At 37.2% G+C, this 12,941-nt stretch overlaps 1 protein-coding gene across 3 annotated transcripts in view; it reads left to right on the top strand.

Moving 5' to 3' along the window:
- TRHDE (thyrotropin releasing hormone degrading enzyme) overlaps nucleotides 1-8,312 on the top strand; it is a 211,220-nt gene extending 202,908 nt beyond the window's left edge. Inside the window, exon 19 of one of the 3 annotated variants that reach the window (XM_086884350.1) lies at nucleotides 787-8,312. In XM_086884350.1, the coding sequence (XP_086740476.1) occupies nucleotides 787-930 (144 nt within the window). In that variant the 3' untranslated portion in view covers nucleotides 931-8,312. The remainder of the gene's footprint in view (nucleotides 1-786) is intronic. The other 2 variants (XM_086884349.1, XM_086884348.1) reach the window with 2 other exon arrangements.
- Nucleotides 8,313-12,941: the final 4,629 nt, after the last annotated feature.

Here is a 12,941-nt window from a genome sequence, read left to right as displayed (position 1 = left end):
CATCAAATTTTGTACTAGTCGACATAATCTGCCATCTATTGTGCTGATCAGCCTAGCAAATCTCACTTGGAAAGAACAACAATTGAAAACCTGCCAGCACCACTGGTTATAATAATCCAGGTGCTGGTGCCATACTTTGAAAATAGACAAGAGCAGAGCAAGAACCTTTTCAGTCTGCAGAAAAAAAGATCAAAGTTTTCTCATAAGGGAAGAAGGAGTATGTTTCAGGTATTCAAAGATTGCCAAATGCATGGCCGCTTGCTATTTTGCCATTCTCTTCTCACTGTAACCATCATTCCTTTTTTCAGCAACTGACCTGTGTTATGTAACCAAAAAGGATCTGCACATCAAAATAAAATTAATGTGTTTTAAAGCTTGATAAAACCAAAGGGTATCAAGGCTGCCTTCTGCTAATATTTGCATATAAACCTTAATTAGAAGCAATTCCATTGCTCGAAGTTTTGTTTCTTAGATACAAATAAAAGTTTAGAGCAGCCATCTACGCAGTGCAGCAGCTGAGCTGCAGGAGGGTAGGAGGTAATTATATTAATGTGATCCAGCACTGACATATCAATATCTTCCAGTGCAATGTGAAGCAATTGCATCACATCTAATTGACAGTTTGCTGTCTTAATACATTTCCTATTAAATCTTTCTACCTGATGCTGCATTTACTTCTACACTGATTGTGGAAGTTTGTCCTAAATGGCTGACTTATTTGTGCGCACTGGAAATATTTGCTTTCTTTAGTTGTGGCAAATTTAACCTGTTAACTTGTATTTCCAGCTAAAGAACTTTATAAAGAGTTACGAAGGGGGTGCTGCTGTCTCTTTCTCTCGTGCTGTGGAAACAGTGGAAGCCAATGTGCGGTGGCAAAGGCTTTATAAGGAAGAACTGTTCCAGTGGCTAAGAAAATCCTTGACACAGTAATCTGTCTTTTAAGCCAATCATTTAAACATGACTTACTGCAAGAGGAAGAGGAGACATTTTAAAAGTGTTCAACATGAAAATCATGAAGACGAGATCAGACTGCAGGGATAAGGTTTTTTGTTTTATTGTTTTTTTCATTGTGGATTTTTCTTTTTACACTGAACTCTTGTGAAATTGTCAAGAAGATTTTCAGAAGAGAAGATCATGAATGCTTGTGAAACCCAGTCCTCAGTGTACACAACCAAACATGATATTAAGTGGTGCATGTAAATGTCGGGAAAAAAACAAACAAAAAATCCTTCAAAGGCTATTTTGTGCATGCTTGTACTGTCTTTGCCTGTATTTTAGCATGCTTATGTATAACAGCCACATTTTGTATGTGAGTTCCAGTTACATCAAAGTTGGGCATTATACAAAGCACAAAGACTCTATGACAATCACTATTTCGATGAAAAAAAGGAAAGCAAGGAAAAGGAAATGCAGAAGGCTTCCAGCTTGGGGTGGTATGAGATGTAAAATCTACTTTCCCACTTGCTGCCAGTTTGTCTACCACTCAGATTGTCTCCTAATGGTTACAAAGATGCCAGCTCATTTTTTGAATTACCAGTTATATCTGCAGTCTCCATATTCCTATATTTAAATAATCAGAATAGTGAGAGAGGAGAAAGAGAAAAAGGCCAGGAGCAGGGTTAGAGAGAGAAAATGAGAAGGACATCATCACTGCATTATAATCATATACATTTGTTCACTGCTGATCAATGAAACTCTGTAGTTTCAACTGCAAACGTGTGTGGGGGCAGGAGTTTGCATTGATTTCACAGAATCCATGAACCACCTCTTCTCAGCTACTTTACAAGGCACTGATACAATGGATCATGCAGGTCACCCAGCCTGTGCACTAGTAAGTTTTGTAGCTCACAGTGCACAAGTATTATAAATAAACATAAGATTCAAATGAAAATTAGGAAAGAGGGAGAATATCTTGCATGCAAAGACTTAAAATTGCCCAAGAGGGTTGTCTTGCATGTGGTAGACCAGCTCTGTAGTGATTTATTATGATAGACAGGTCAGATTCTCTATATAGGCAACACTTCTGCAAATATGGAATGTATGATTTATGCCATAATTGAAAAGTGAAATATGGAGAGAGTGAGGGGGGTATACATGTGTTTATTTGTACTGACTAATACTGAGAACGTGGTTTTCTTTTGGATCCCTTATACTTCATATAGACTATTGTTCATGAATGACATTTTTCTTAATCGTGTTTATTTCTTCTCAATCCTTAATTTGAAAGATCAGTGACACAGTGGAATTGTACAATGACTGTCTGCACTCTGGAGCTAAATGTTGAGGATAAAACTGGTGAGGGAAAATACTCTCTCATTTCCACACTGGAGGAAAAAGCCACAAGAATACAGTTTTCAGGAGTCAGATTGCAGCAGCTTCAGAGGTAGAATATAGATGTGGGACAGTTTCTTTATCCCGTCCCAACCTATCCCAACCATCTGACCACATCATGGCCATGTACATTGGGAGCACATGGCCCACTAAAGTAGAGAGTAGCCATTCTGTCTGGTTGCCCTCACAAGGCATGGAAGTTACCAACACGCTTTACACTTGCAGTTGCTTATCCCCAGTAAGTTGTGAAATGAAACATTAGTGTGTAAAGAACCAAACCCAAGCATCTTCTGATATTTTTAGAGTTGTGTGGAGACAGTATTGTTTTCTGGGCTCTCATTCCCAAGGTATTCTGCTCCTCAAAAACTAGCAGACCCATCCTGTAACTAAGCTGTTGTACTGATCTTGGTGCCTGTTGTTGTGTGCCCTTTATTTTTGGAGGGTGTCTGTGGGTTGGGTGCATGAAATCCTTACGTGGGCATTTTTTCAGCTGTTTGGTGCTGTGTAGCACATTAGCTTGACTCACATATAACCAAAAGAAGAGGGAATCCTGTGCTCTTGTACTGTTAACTCTTTGCCTTAGTAAGCTCTAAACCTTTGTGCTATGTTGCAGTGCTAGTGAACCTGCTGCCCAGAGACATTATCATGTCGAAGCTGAGTGAAATCCTCCTCCTCCTTTGTATTTTACCTACCTCACAGGGGTGTTGTGAGGCTTGACTAATGTTAGCAAAGCACTTGAATATCATCTTATGAAAGGCATTTAAAAGTGAAAAGTATTATTTTATGCGGTTGACCAAACTCAACCTCAATGCCAGTATGTAGCGTCACATTTTTAATTTCTACTGAGAAAAATCACATGCAGAGGTTTTTTTTTTTTAATAATAAAAAAGCAAGCCAAATACTATTTAATGTAACCTCTACCCTGTAATGAAGGCCAAAATTGTGATATCCAAAGAGTGTGCAGAAAGCCAAGCCCTCAAATATGAATTGCTTGGAGGATTTCAGAGAACAGAAGAGTGTGAAATGGTCTGTCCCTTTACAATTTTATTCAGTATTGTCTTTGATGACTTTTCCAGAACCACAGATTAAACCACATACCTTGCAAGATGCACATAAAAGTTTCTGGTCTTCCCACTGATAACAGTATATTCCAAAGTCAAAATTTCGCTACAGCCTGTGTGTTTTGCACAGTGCACAGAAATTTCAACTCTTGCTCATTTGGATTGAACTTCTTGCACATTTAGCTGGTTTTGGATGTAAATTGATATTTTAGTGGCCTTGAGCAACTGGTCTACCACAGATATCAAGACCCAAATGTATATATTATACATACCCATTAATGTGTTGCTTATAATTGTATTCTAATAATGTTAGTATTATTCCTCTAAGGTTGAACTGGCCTTTCCATTATAATTCTCTATTATTTTATTTTTTATGTTTTGTATTTTGCTGTTTCACACTGAATCAGGATTAAATTTAAATGGATTAAATCTAAAAAAAACCACAATTGTTTTCTGCAATATTCAAACACCCTACATTTTATTATATGTCTTCAGAAACCTTTTTTAAAGAAATTTCACACAGCTGTGTGTTAAAGAATAGTTGATTCCTCATGGAAAGTTCTAATACTGCTTAGAAAAATCAATTGATCATATTGATTTTCTTTCTCTTTTACCAATCCTTTTCTTCCCTTGCCCATATCTAAAGATGGTCCTCATTTTTATGATTTAGATTGTGATTAGGAAGCCAAATACTCCATACTTTTCAGCATTTTCTAGTATTTGACTTTATCCTTTCTAGTGTCCTTTCTAGTGAGAGGAGATCATGCAAAATGTGATTGCAGTGTGGACATGGACATGGACATGGGTGTCATTTTATAGAGATTTGATGAGAGTAAAATCTCTAATCAGCCTTTGTATGACTCAGGATCCTTTGTAGTTATTAATTGATATGGCTTCCTATATCATATAGGAAGACTTATGAGTAGACATGATTCTATGCCAGCATAATGAAATAGCTATTGTATTTTTTATAAAATTGTCCAGTACAAGTATCTGGGCTATTACTTTGTAGCTGGTAGAATTATTCATGTATCCACTGCTAATAGCTGTTAAAATGATAGTAGCTACTAATTGTGACGAGGGCAGAACACTGTGAAAACATTCTTCTGAAATGACATGTCATTTCTGCTGTTACTGGGAGTACTTGGACATTGGTTATGTATGATAAAAAAAAGCAAACCTAATGTGTTCTCAAGTGCATCTAAATTTGGTTATCTTTTCAGTGAATATAGCAAGAATTGTGATACTACGCTGGAAACTGAAGGTGAATTTTATGTAGTTTTTGGGCTGTTGTAGATATTTCACTGATCTTTAGAGTGCCAAAGGAAATATGCCCTTATGCAGAAGGGTGCTTTCACAGCAAAGATCCTGAACCATACAATTAATTCTTTAGTCATAAGTAATAAAAAATTAAAAGAGTGTGTGTGTGTGTGTGTGTGTGTGTGTGTGTGTGTGTGTGTGTGTAAAATCCTCCATAGACATACTTTTCCCATAAAAATCTAATTATTTGGATAGAATAAAGCAAAGGTAACATTTGCAGGGGAGGGTGCCTTTATTTAGATACCTGCATAATAAGGTTTTGGTCTTCCACATGATCATAAATGATACTGAAAATAGACTTTGAGTCAAATGTGTAACTTTATCTTTGAGGAAAATGGATGAGGGTTTGAAAACTGCTAATGTATATAATCAGCTTAGCAGCACTCTTGCTATGAGTACTCACCATATCAGGCTACCTGTCCTAAGCAGGATATAGCCACAGTGTCAATATGAGCATGAAGGAGTAGAAGGACCATCCAGCTGTAGAGCAGCCTAAAGATAGTCTGTTTGCTCAGCTATGGATGGAGCAGTCAGAAAACTGCTGGCTGTATCATCTGCCACTGCTGCCAGACCACCTGGGTTAGGAAAGCAGCTGGGAACCACTGAAATGCAGAAAGGCTCCATCCAACTTCCTTTTCATCTGTGTGGAAGAGACGCAAGGTCCCTTGGCTGACTATGGGTTGTGAATGATCTTCAGAGATGAATGTCACTGCCTTGTGCTAGCAGAAAGCAAAGGTCCAGCTAATGAACCTGCACTGCTCAGAAAAAATAGACCTCAGCTCTGGCCATCACAGCTGAAAAGTGTTGACCAAAATGTTTGTAAAGGTCTAGATTATTATAGTGTTCCTCTTCAAAAATATTTTCAAACAGTCAAATATTTGATTTTCAAGTGTGAATAGGAACAGATACTTTTTCTTTATGATGTTTTTGTTAATATTTGAAAGTGTACCAGGAATTTCTTGGGCTTTTTTTAACAAGTGGGTTATAAGGATATACTACAAATTATTTCTGGTAATAATTCTAGTAATAGTAGTAATTGTACTCATACCATAAAATACAAAAAACCCAAACAAAAACAATCAGATGCCTTCGTAAACCCGTATGGCACCAGTGACTGTGCAGCTCTCTTTTTGCATACAAAGATGTAAAAAAAGTTGGTCACTTTGTTTCTCATATGACCGTGCAAGCTTCTGCTGGTCTTAATACCAGTTCTGAAACCCAGTGAAACCACTCTGACTTGAGCAAGTAGTTCATGCTGACATGAGTAATTTTGTTTTCAGTGGGAAGGAAGGGGAGGAAGGATTTTTCACCAAAGTAAGGCCACACACCCTCATTAGGCAGAATTTTAAAATCAAGATTATTGATATTGAACTTTGCTCTCTTTCGTGTCCATGCTGGCACTGGAGTGGCATTCTGAGCTTGACCTTAGAATATGGTAACACAGTTAGAGGCTGAAATTTAAAAGACATATGGAGCCAGTTTCATTGAGGTATGTTTAAGGAGAATCACCCACATGAGAAGTGCTGTGAGTCAGACCAAATGTAATTTCTCAGAAGAAAAGGCATTTATATTTGACTGATTTGTTACTAGTGAAGTAAGTGTGACCTTGCCAATCAGTATTTCAGAATGCTTTGCTTATTTAATGTGTACCATTTCCTGAGAATATTGAAGCAATGTTGGTAGAGAACACAGGTGAGCATCTTTGTGAGAGCAGAGGGGCTGTGCTGCAGCAGGCAGTCATGAGCCGGAGGCTTTTGCCAGAGTCCCCCAGCATTTTCTGGACAGCATCACTTGGATCTGCTTGATCAGGATAGCCATGGTACAATGGACCAGGCCAGCAGCCAAGATGCAGTCTCAGTTCTTTGTGATACATTTCACTCCACTTAATACGTTGGTTTCTGTAATTTCAGAATAATCTGTGGCCAAACTGGTGGAGCTTGTGTGGCTGCAGAGCCTCTGTGGATGCCCAGTGAGGTAGATCTGTTGAAGTGACTGATGTGAATTCCAGCTGAGGATCTACTCCACTGTTCCCAAAACAGCCCTGGAGGTGTCAGCTTGGGTGCTGTACAGGATGTTTTGTGAATTTGTATCTAGGTTTCAGTAGCATATATTGGATGACAAATGTTTTTCATTTTTCTTTGGCTTTTCATTTGGATAATATTTTGTGATTTGTTCCAATGTGATGAAGCTTTATAATTTTTTTTGAGAACTGTAGAATACTGTACTGTGAAGAGTGTGGCTACTACCCTCTCTTTTTCCTGCAAACAACAGATTTCAACAGAGATGGACTTTCCTGGACTTAGACACTCTGTCTGTGAAGAAAAAACAAACTTTGACGGGTTTCAATGGAAAAATCATTGTAATTACTGTATAACGACCCTGTATAAAGACAGCTTTATTATATGTGTAAATGTAATTTTGCTATGTTGTTGTAATGTTTGAGAGACAATAGGCTTTGGTGTGGGTGAAACATACAGCCTTATAAAAACAGAGATTGTATCTCCCAGTATGATGCTTTTTTGGCAGGTGTTCAGTTGCTGTATTTTTGCAGAAGTAAATATAAACTGGTTCTCTGAAAACTAACTACACACACGTCAATGACATAAATAGATCATATTGTTGAAAATAAAGGATTGATGATAAATTTCATTATTTTTCCAAAAGACTCCACATGTAAGTTTGGCACCTTAAGAAGAAAGAAGTCATCCTGCAGCTGTTTATGCTGGTTATAATGGATGAGTCCCTCTGTTAATTCTGTCTTAACCTTAGATTAATTCTGAATACTGTAATTAGAAGTTCTCAAATCTGTAGTCTTGGGAATTCAGGTTTTTGTCATGTAAGAGGTGTCAAGTAAACTGACTCTTTTTATACAGTTCACCAGTGTTTTCATATAAATGTCTGTTTGCTAGATCAGAATGCCATTTTCATATAGAGAAAATACAGATGATTGCATAATACCACACTTCTCTTTCTATGTATCATGTGTACATGCATGTATAGCTTCTAGTTCTGGATATTTTGCTTTGAAAAATTATTCATTGGTTATTTTTATTTATACAGCTAGCTCAAACAGTTTCAACTCAGCAAAACAGTTGGATGTAAGGCAGGATGTGAGGCTGTGTTGACCGAGACTCAACCATATGTATAAATCTGTAGGCAGTCCCTCTGATGTCTGTGGGATTAATTATAAACTTCAAATTAATGTATATTCACTGTAAACTCCTGCATATGACTGAACTAGTATTTCTGGAAAGTGATTTAGGTTGAAATATGTTTCTACATAGGTTTCAGGTGCAGTATATGGTGATATGTTTTTGCTGAATTTAAAATCACAGCTTTATATAGAACTAACTACTCTCTCTGCTTTTTTTTAATTTATTTTTTTTTCACAGAAAAGGATATATTTTGCATATAGAAGGGAGATGTTTACTGATTCTCTGTATATCTAAAATGCCACATTGAACAAAGTTTTTCATTTATTGTTTGGAGCATTCTAGGCTTTTTGAATAAAGCCAGAATTATTCTTACAGTGCTAATTAGCAAATATAGAACTAATCAGAAATTGAAAACATAAGCCAAATAAAATATTTGAATTTCTGAGAACAGTGTTTTTTGTTACATGCCTTTAAAAATGATTACATAAATATGGGACCACTGTGTGTTCAACTTAAAATTTTTATTCCACTCTTAAGGACTAACTAAATGGAATTTTTTTTTAAGAGAAACTTGATCTTCTGTATTTTAACCAAAACAAATTTGAATTTTGTCTCTGATAATAAAATTTTGTATAGTAATGTGTAATTCATCACTGTCTTAATTTTCTGATCTGGAGACATAGCTAAGATAAATAATGCCCAACCTTTTGATTGTGTTCCCATTTTACTGAGATAACAGTTTAGTAACTGAGTAGATATGCTGATGTTTTACAATGAAAACCATGCAAGAGAAGGTATTTTTTGACATGATGAATTTTTCAAAACATTAAAATGCTGGGACTAGTAGAAAGCAGAGAACCAAGAAAAATACAAACTGTGGGCTTTGAGATACTCTTAAGCACTTCAAGACTAACAGGACTAAGAATAGAGAAAGGAGAAGTCTGTTGTGCTTTTTTAATTATGTAAATTTTGAATAAACAAAAAGATCTTTTCATTGGTAAAAGTGATTTCAGCTAGAATGCAGTTCAAATGACTTTTTAATAGAGTCCTTGAATCCAGGCTATTATTTTCCTTTTTTGAAGAACAGTTTTCGGTAACAATGAGATGTGAAATATGTGCAATTATTTACCCATTGGATACAATCATGTTCCCACTGAAGTCAATTGGAGCTTTGACATTGACATCAGTGGAAGTAAAAGCCTGCCCTGTATTTTTTAAAATACAGCTTTCAGTGCCAGAATACCTTTTTTCTTGAGCAATAAAGATGTTTTCTTCTGTACTGCACATCTTAGTCTGCTGAAAGGTTGAAGGAAATTTTTAAGGTTCTGATTTTGCAAAGCACAACAGGCAGCTTTGATGCTTGGAACCAAGGTAAGCAGAGCTGAGGCTTAAATTAGTATGTTTTTAGTATCCTACCTTTAAACACTTCACTGGGGCTAGAATTTTGACCATCCAATATGCATGTCAGTAGGGTATGTAAATGTACCTTTCATACCCCTTTTTTCCCTGTGCTTAGGTCTGGGTCAGGAGTTCAGCGGGCCTAAGGAGTTGTCTTGGGTGCCAACAGAGAGCTTCCACATAAAGAGGAGATAGTGGACTGTAAGATGAAATACGAGAGGCTAGGAGGTACTTCCCCCAGAAGGGTCCTTGCCCTTCCTTTTTCTGCTACATGTCTCTGTCCATGAGTGTTGAATAAGCTGACCCAAAGGGCATGACCACCTTGGAAGCTTCCCTGGAAGGACATGAGGAGAGAGAAATGGTACTTCCCTCTAAAATGTCACTGGCAGCACGTCTCCTGATCAAACATCAGAGAACATGTGTGTTTCTTCCCCAGTGTGGCCACTGCAATCAGCAGCACTTCAGTCTGGCTGAGCTGCTTTCAAGTTGAACATTTTCATACAAAACCAAATGAAGAGCTGTTTATTTGCTCTCAGCTCAGTGTCTTCAGTAAAAGCAGAACTTTAAAGGGACTCATTTCCTTTGAAAGCTCCTCAGCTGAGCTGCAGGGTGTAGGAGGAAAAGAAGCTAGAGCCTTTGGCTTGTAAATTGACTTAGGAGTATTTGCTATCTTAATAACAGAAAATCATATTTTGCTGACTAATTTGCTGCTTCCTCCTATTTGTAGCAAAAATACATCTCGTTCCTTTAAGCAGCACCTTCAGCATGGAAGCCACCATTCAGAGTCACACTGCTGTCAGAGGCACTCTGCTGCACATTGCTAGGAAAGTGGGAAGAAACAATTCAGTGAGCTGATAACATTCCCAGCTTTCCTGAGAATTGAGCACATAAACCCCATGTTAGGGAAAAGTATTGAGAATAACATGACTGAGGCTGTCTTACAGATGGGATGGAAAAATGAGCACAAAGATATTTGTAAGGAAAGTTTAATGAAGGTAAGGCTGGAATTATGTGAAGTAATGAGGGTGTGCTTGGGAAATTAAAGCTTCTTTATGCTGAAACTTAACTTTGAGTTAGCAGCCACATATATTGTGGCCAAAATCTAATTAAAATAAAAAAAAAAAAAAAATCCCAAATGGTTAAAAGGAGATGTGCTGCACCCTACCAGTCATTTCTTGCTTTCAGGGGCTGATATCAAACTACAGATACTCCTTTCTATGGTTTGAAGCAGCAAATTAGCCCATATTCTCCTCTCTGTGTCACTTTGTCCAAACCTAACCCCTTAGAATCTGGACTAATGGTGCAAGGCTTAGTGAGAACTTCGTGAACAGGGTCATGATGAGACTGGATCCTCATGGCACACATTCCATGTGTCACCTCCTGCCCTGTCTGACATAGTTCTGTTTCTCTGCTTCTCAGGCCACAGCAACTGTAGAACAGCAGGGAGAGCCTGAGTGTGTTTTGTAAGGTTTTGCCTTGTATCACCTTGCCTTTTAGCAGTAATAAAGGGCTGCAGTGTAGAAATCAGGGCAGAAGGATCTAAGGGGCCCTGGTCTTCCATTTTGCTAACCTTCATACCTGGTCCACCAAAGTGCCTCACTCCCTGCTGAACTGCTAGGGCTGAGCAGCAGCATTAGGGCTCAAGCCCCAGTATAGCATTTTCATTATGTGGTGTATTGAATCTAGAGTTAATTATTCATGGTAGTGCTAGAGCATTATTTTTAGCAGGCATCATTTTGCTTACTGAACTTTTTCAGGAGTCATTTTGTCTGTTCTACTTACCATCATTTTTGACCTGCTCATTGCAGAAGGTGAGGAGAAAGAGGGAGAGGATAATATGATGCTATTACATGACATGTCTATTACAGTAATTCATTTCATGTGGCACAGAGCTGTTGCCAGTGATAAATGCATGTTCCTGGTACAATTATGAGATGTACCTTGAATTTTTCAACAATAAAACTGTCAAAAGGTTGGAATAGGCACAAGCAAAAATGTGAATCTGGCCCTTAAAAAGATTAAATACTCACAAGTGATTTTAAGAAATGTTATCATTTTCAGAGGTGCACTTTTAGATCCATTAACTCTTTATATTAATACCAAAATATTGTTAGACAATATTGTTAAACAATAGATCGTTTCTGTTTTACAGTCATGGATATAACACATTTTTTCTCATCCCACTCATCTGCTTGGCTAATTGATATGTTTCAAATACATTTCTATGGAGGTTACAGTAATGATGTAATAATAGAAGTGTTAGCACAAAATCAGCATATATATTTCCATATATATATATATATGTATATATATATGTGGAAATCAGAGCAGTTCTGTCCATTTAAAATGTCTATAAGGTTTTAGGTGGTTGATATCAAAAGTAGATTAACCCTAGCAGGTAAGTAACCCCAAAGACAGATGTGTTGCTCCAAAGGAGAACATGTCAGTGTGGAGAGCAGAGGCAGTTTGAGGAAGGGTTCTTGATTGTTTTCTGAAGATCTGTGCAGCTGTAAAAGACAAGCAGAGGAAGATCCCAACCAAAAATAGGGATCAAAAAAAAAAAAAGCAAGTGAGTGAAAAAAAAAGCCAAGACAAAAAAGCAAGAATTGGAACTGTGACTCTGGGAAAAAGCTTAGAGAGAAAGCAATTAGGACTAAATTCTGAAAAGACTAAAAGTTATCTACAGAGGATTAGTTGACATCAGCAGGTCCAGTTAATGATAATCTCCAGTGGAACCACCATGATAGGAGAGAGCTGAAAATTTGCACTGGACAAAATTAATGAAACATTAACTTTAAAATATTCCTCCTGCAGTCACCATCATCTGTAAAATGTTATTTCTGCTTGCGAAAAGTGCTGGTTGACCATCACAGCTAAATGTGAAGGGTTTGAGAAGCAGTAAAAGATCAAGACTTCCGTAGTGCCTTATTGGGCCTGGTTGAGGCTGGTGAGCCAGAAGCCTGGTTAGGATTTCACCCAGTGTACTGTGCAGCTGCAGATGTTTTCCTCTAGTTTTAAACCCAGTTAAGCTGTAAACTGTACCATGTATCTAGAGTGCTTGTACCATATTAAAATATATGAACTGCTTAGGGGGAGCTCTTGCTTGAACTCAGATTAGTTCACACAATTCAGTATGAGATAAATGGTTCACTCAGGAATTTTTTTGTTCTTTTTCAATCTCCTTATTGTAGAGCATATTTTTCAGTAACTCCTAGTTCAACCTGGGAAAAATAGTCAGATAAATAAAAAACTAAGGACAAAATATCAGGATCATGGTCCATAAAAGCTCTCTCTGCATCTGTCTGTACATAATTCATTCTTCTGTGACCTTGCCTAATACAAAAACTTCAAAGGCATGGATGGGGTTTGCATTTTGCTATTTTTGTGTGCACAATAAATTAACATGGGTAAATATTTAGTTGATATAGCTGCATGGAATTTCTATGGAGGCTAAATAATCAAAATTACACACATAGTAAGTGGGAAAATGAAAGTCATATTTCTAAAATTACGTGTGCAAATGCAATTGCAACTTTAAAAGCATTTCATTTAGGTTCAGCAATTGTACTTTGTAATTGGGTATAAAATGGTGCTAAATATTTTAAGTGTCTAAATAACTTGTCTAGGCTTATAAAAGGACAGAATTCTACTGCCTCCTCCCTACATATATTAAACT

The sequence above is a fragment of the Cyanistes caeruleus genome, chromosome 4 (assembly GCF_971803275.1).
Source record: "Cyanistes caeruleus chromosome 4, bCyaCae1.hap1.1, whole genome shotgun sequence".
NCBI classification, from domain to species: Eukaryota; Metazoa; Chordata; class Aves; order Passeriformes; family Paridae; genus Cyanistes; species Cyanistes caeruleus.
The sequence above is the reverse complement of the archived record's forward strand: the minus strand, read 5'-3'. Positions and strand labels throughout refer to the sequence as shown.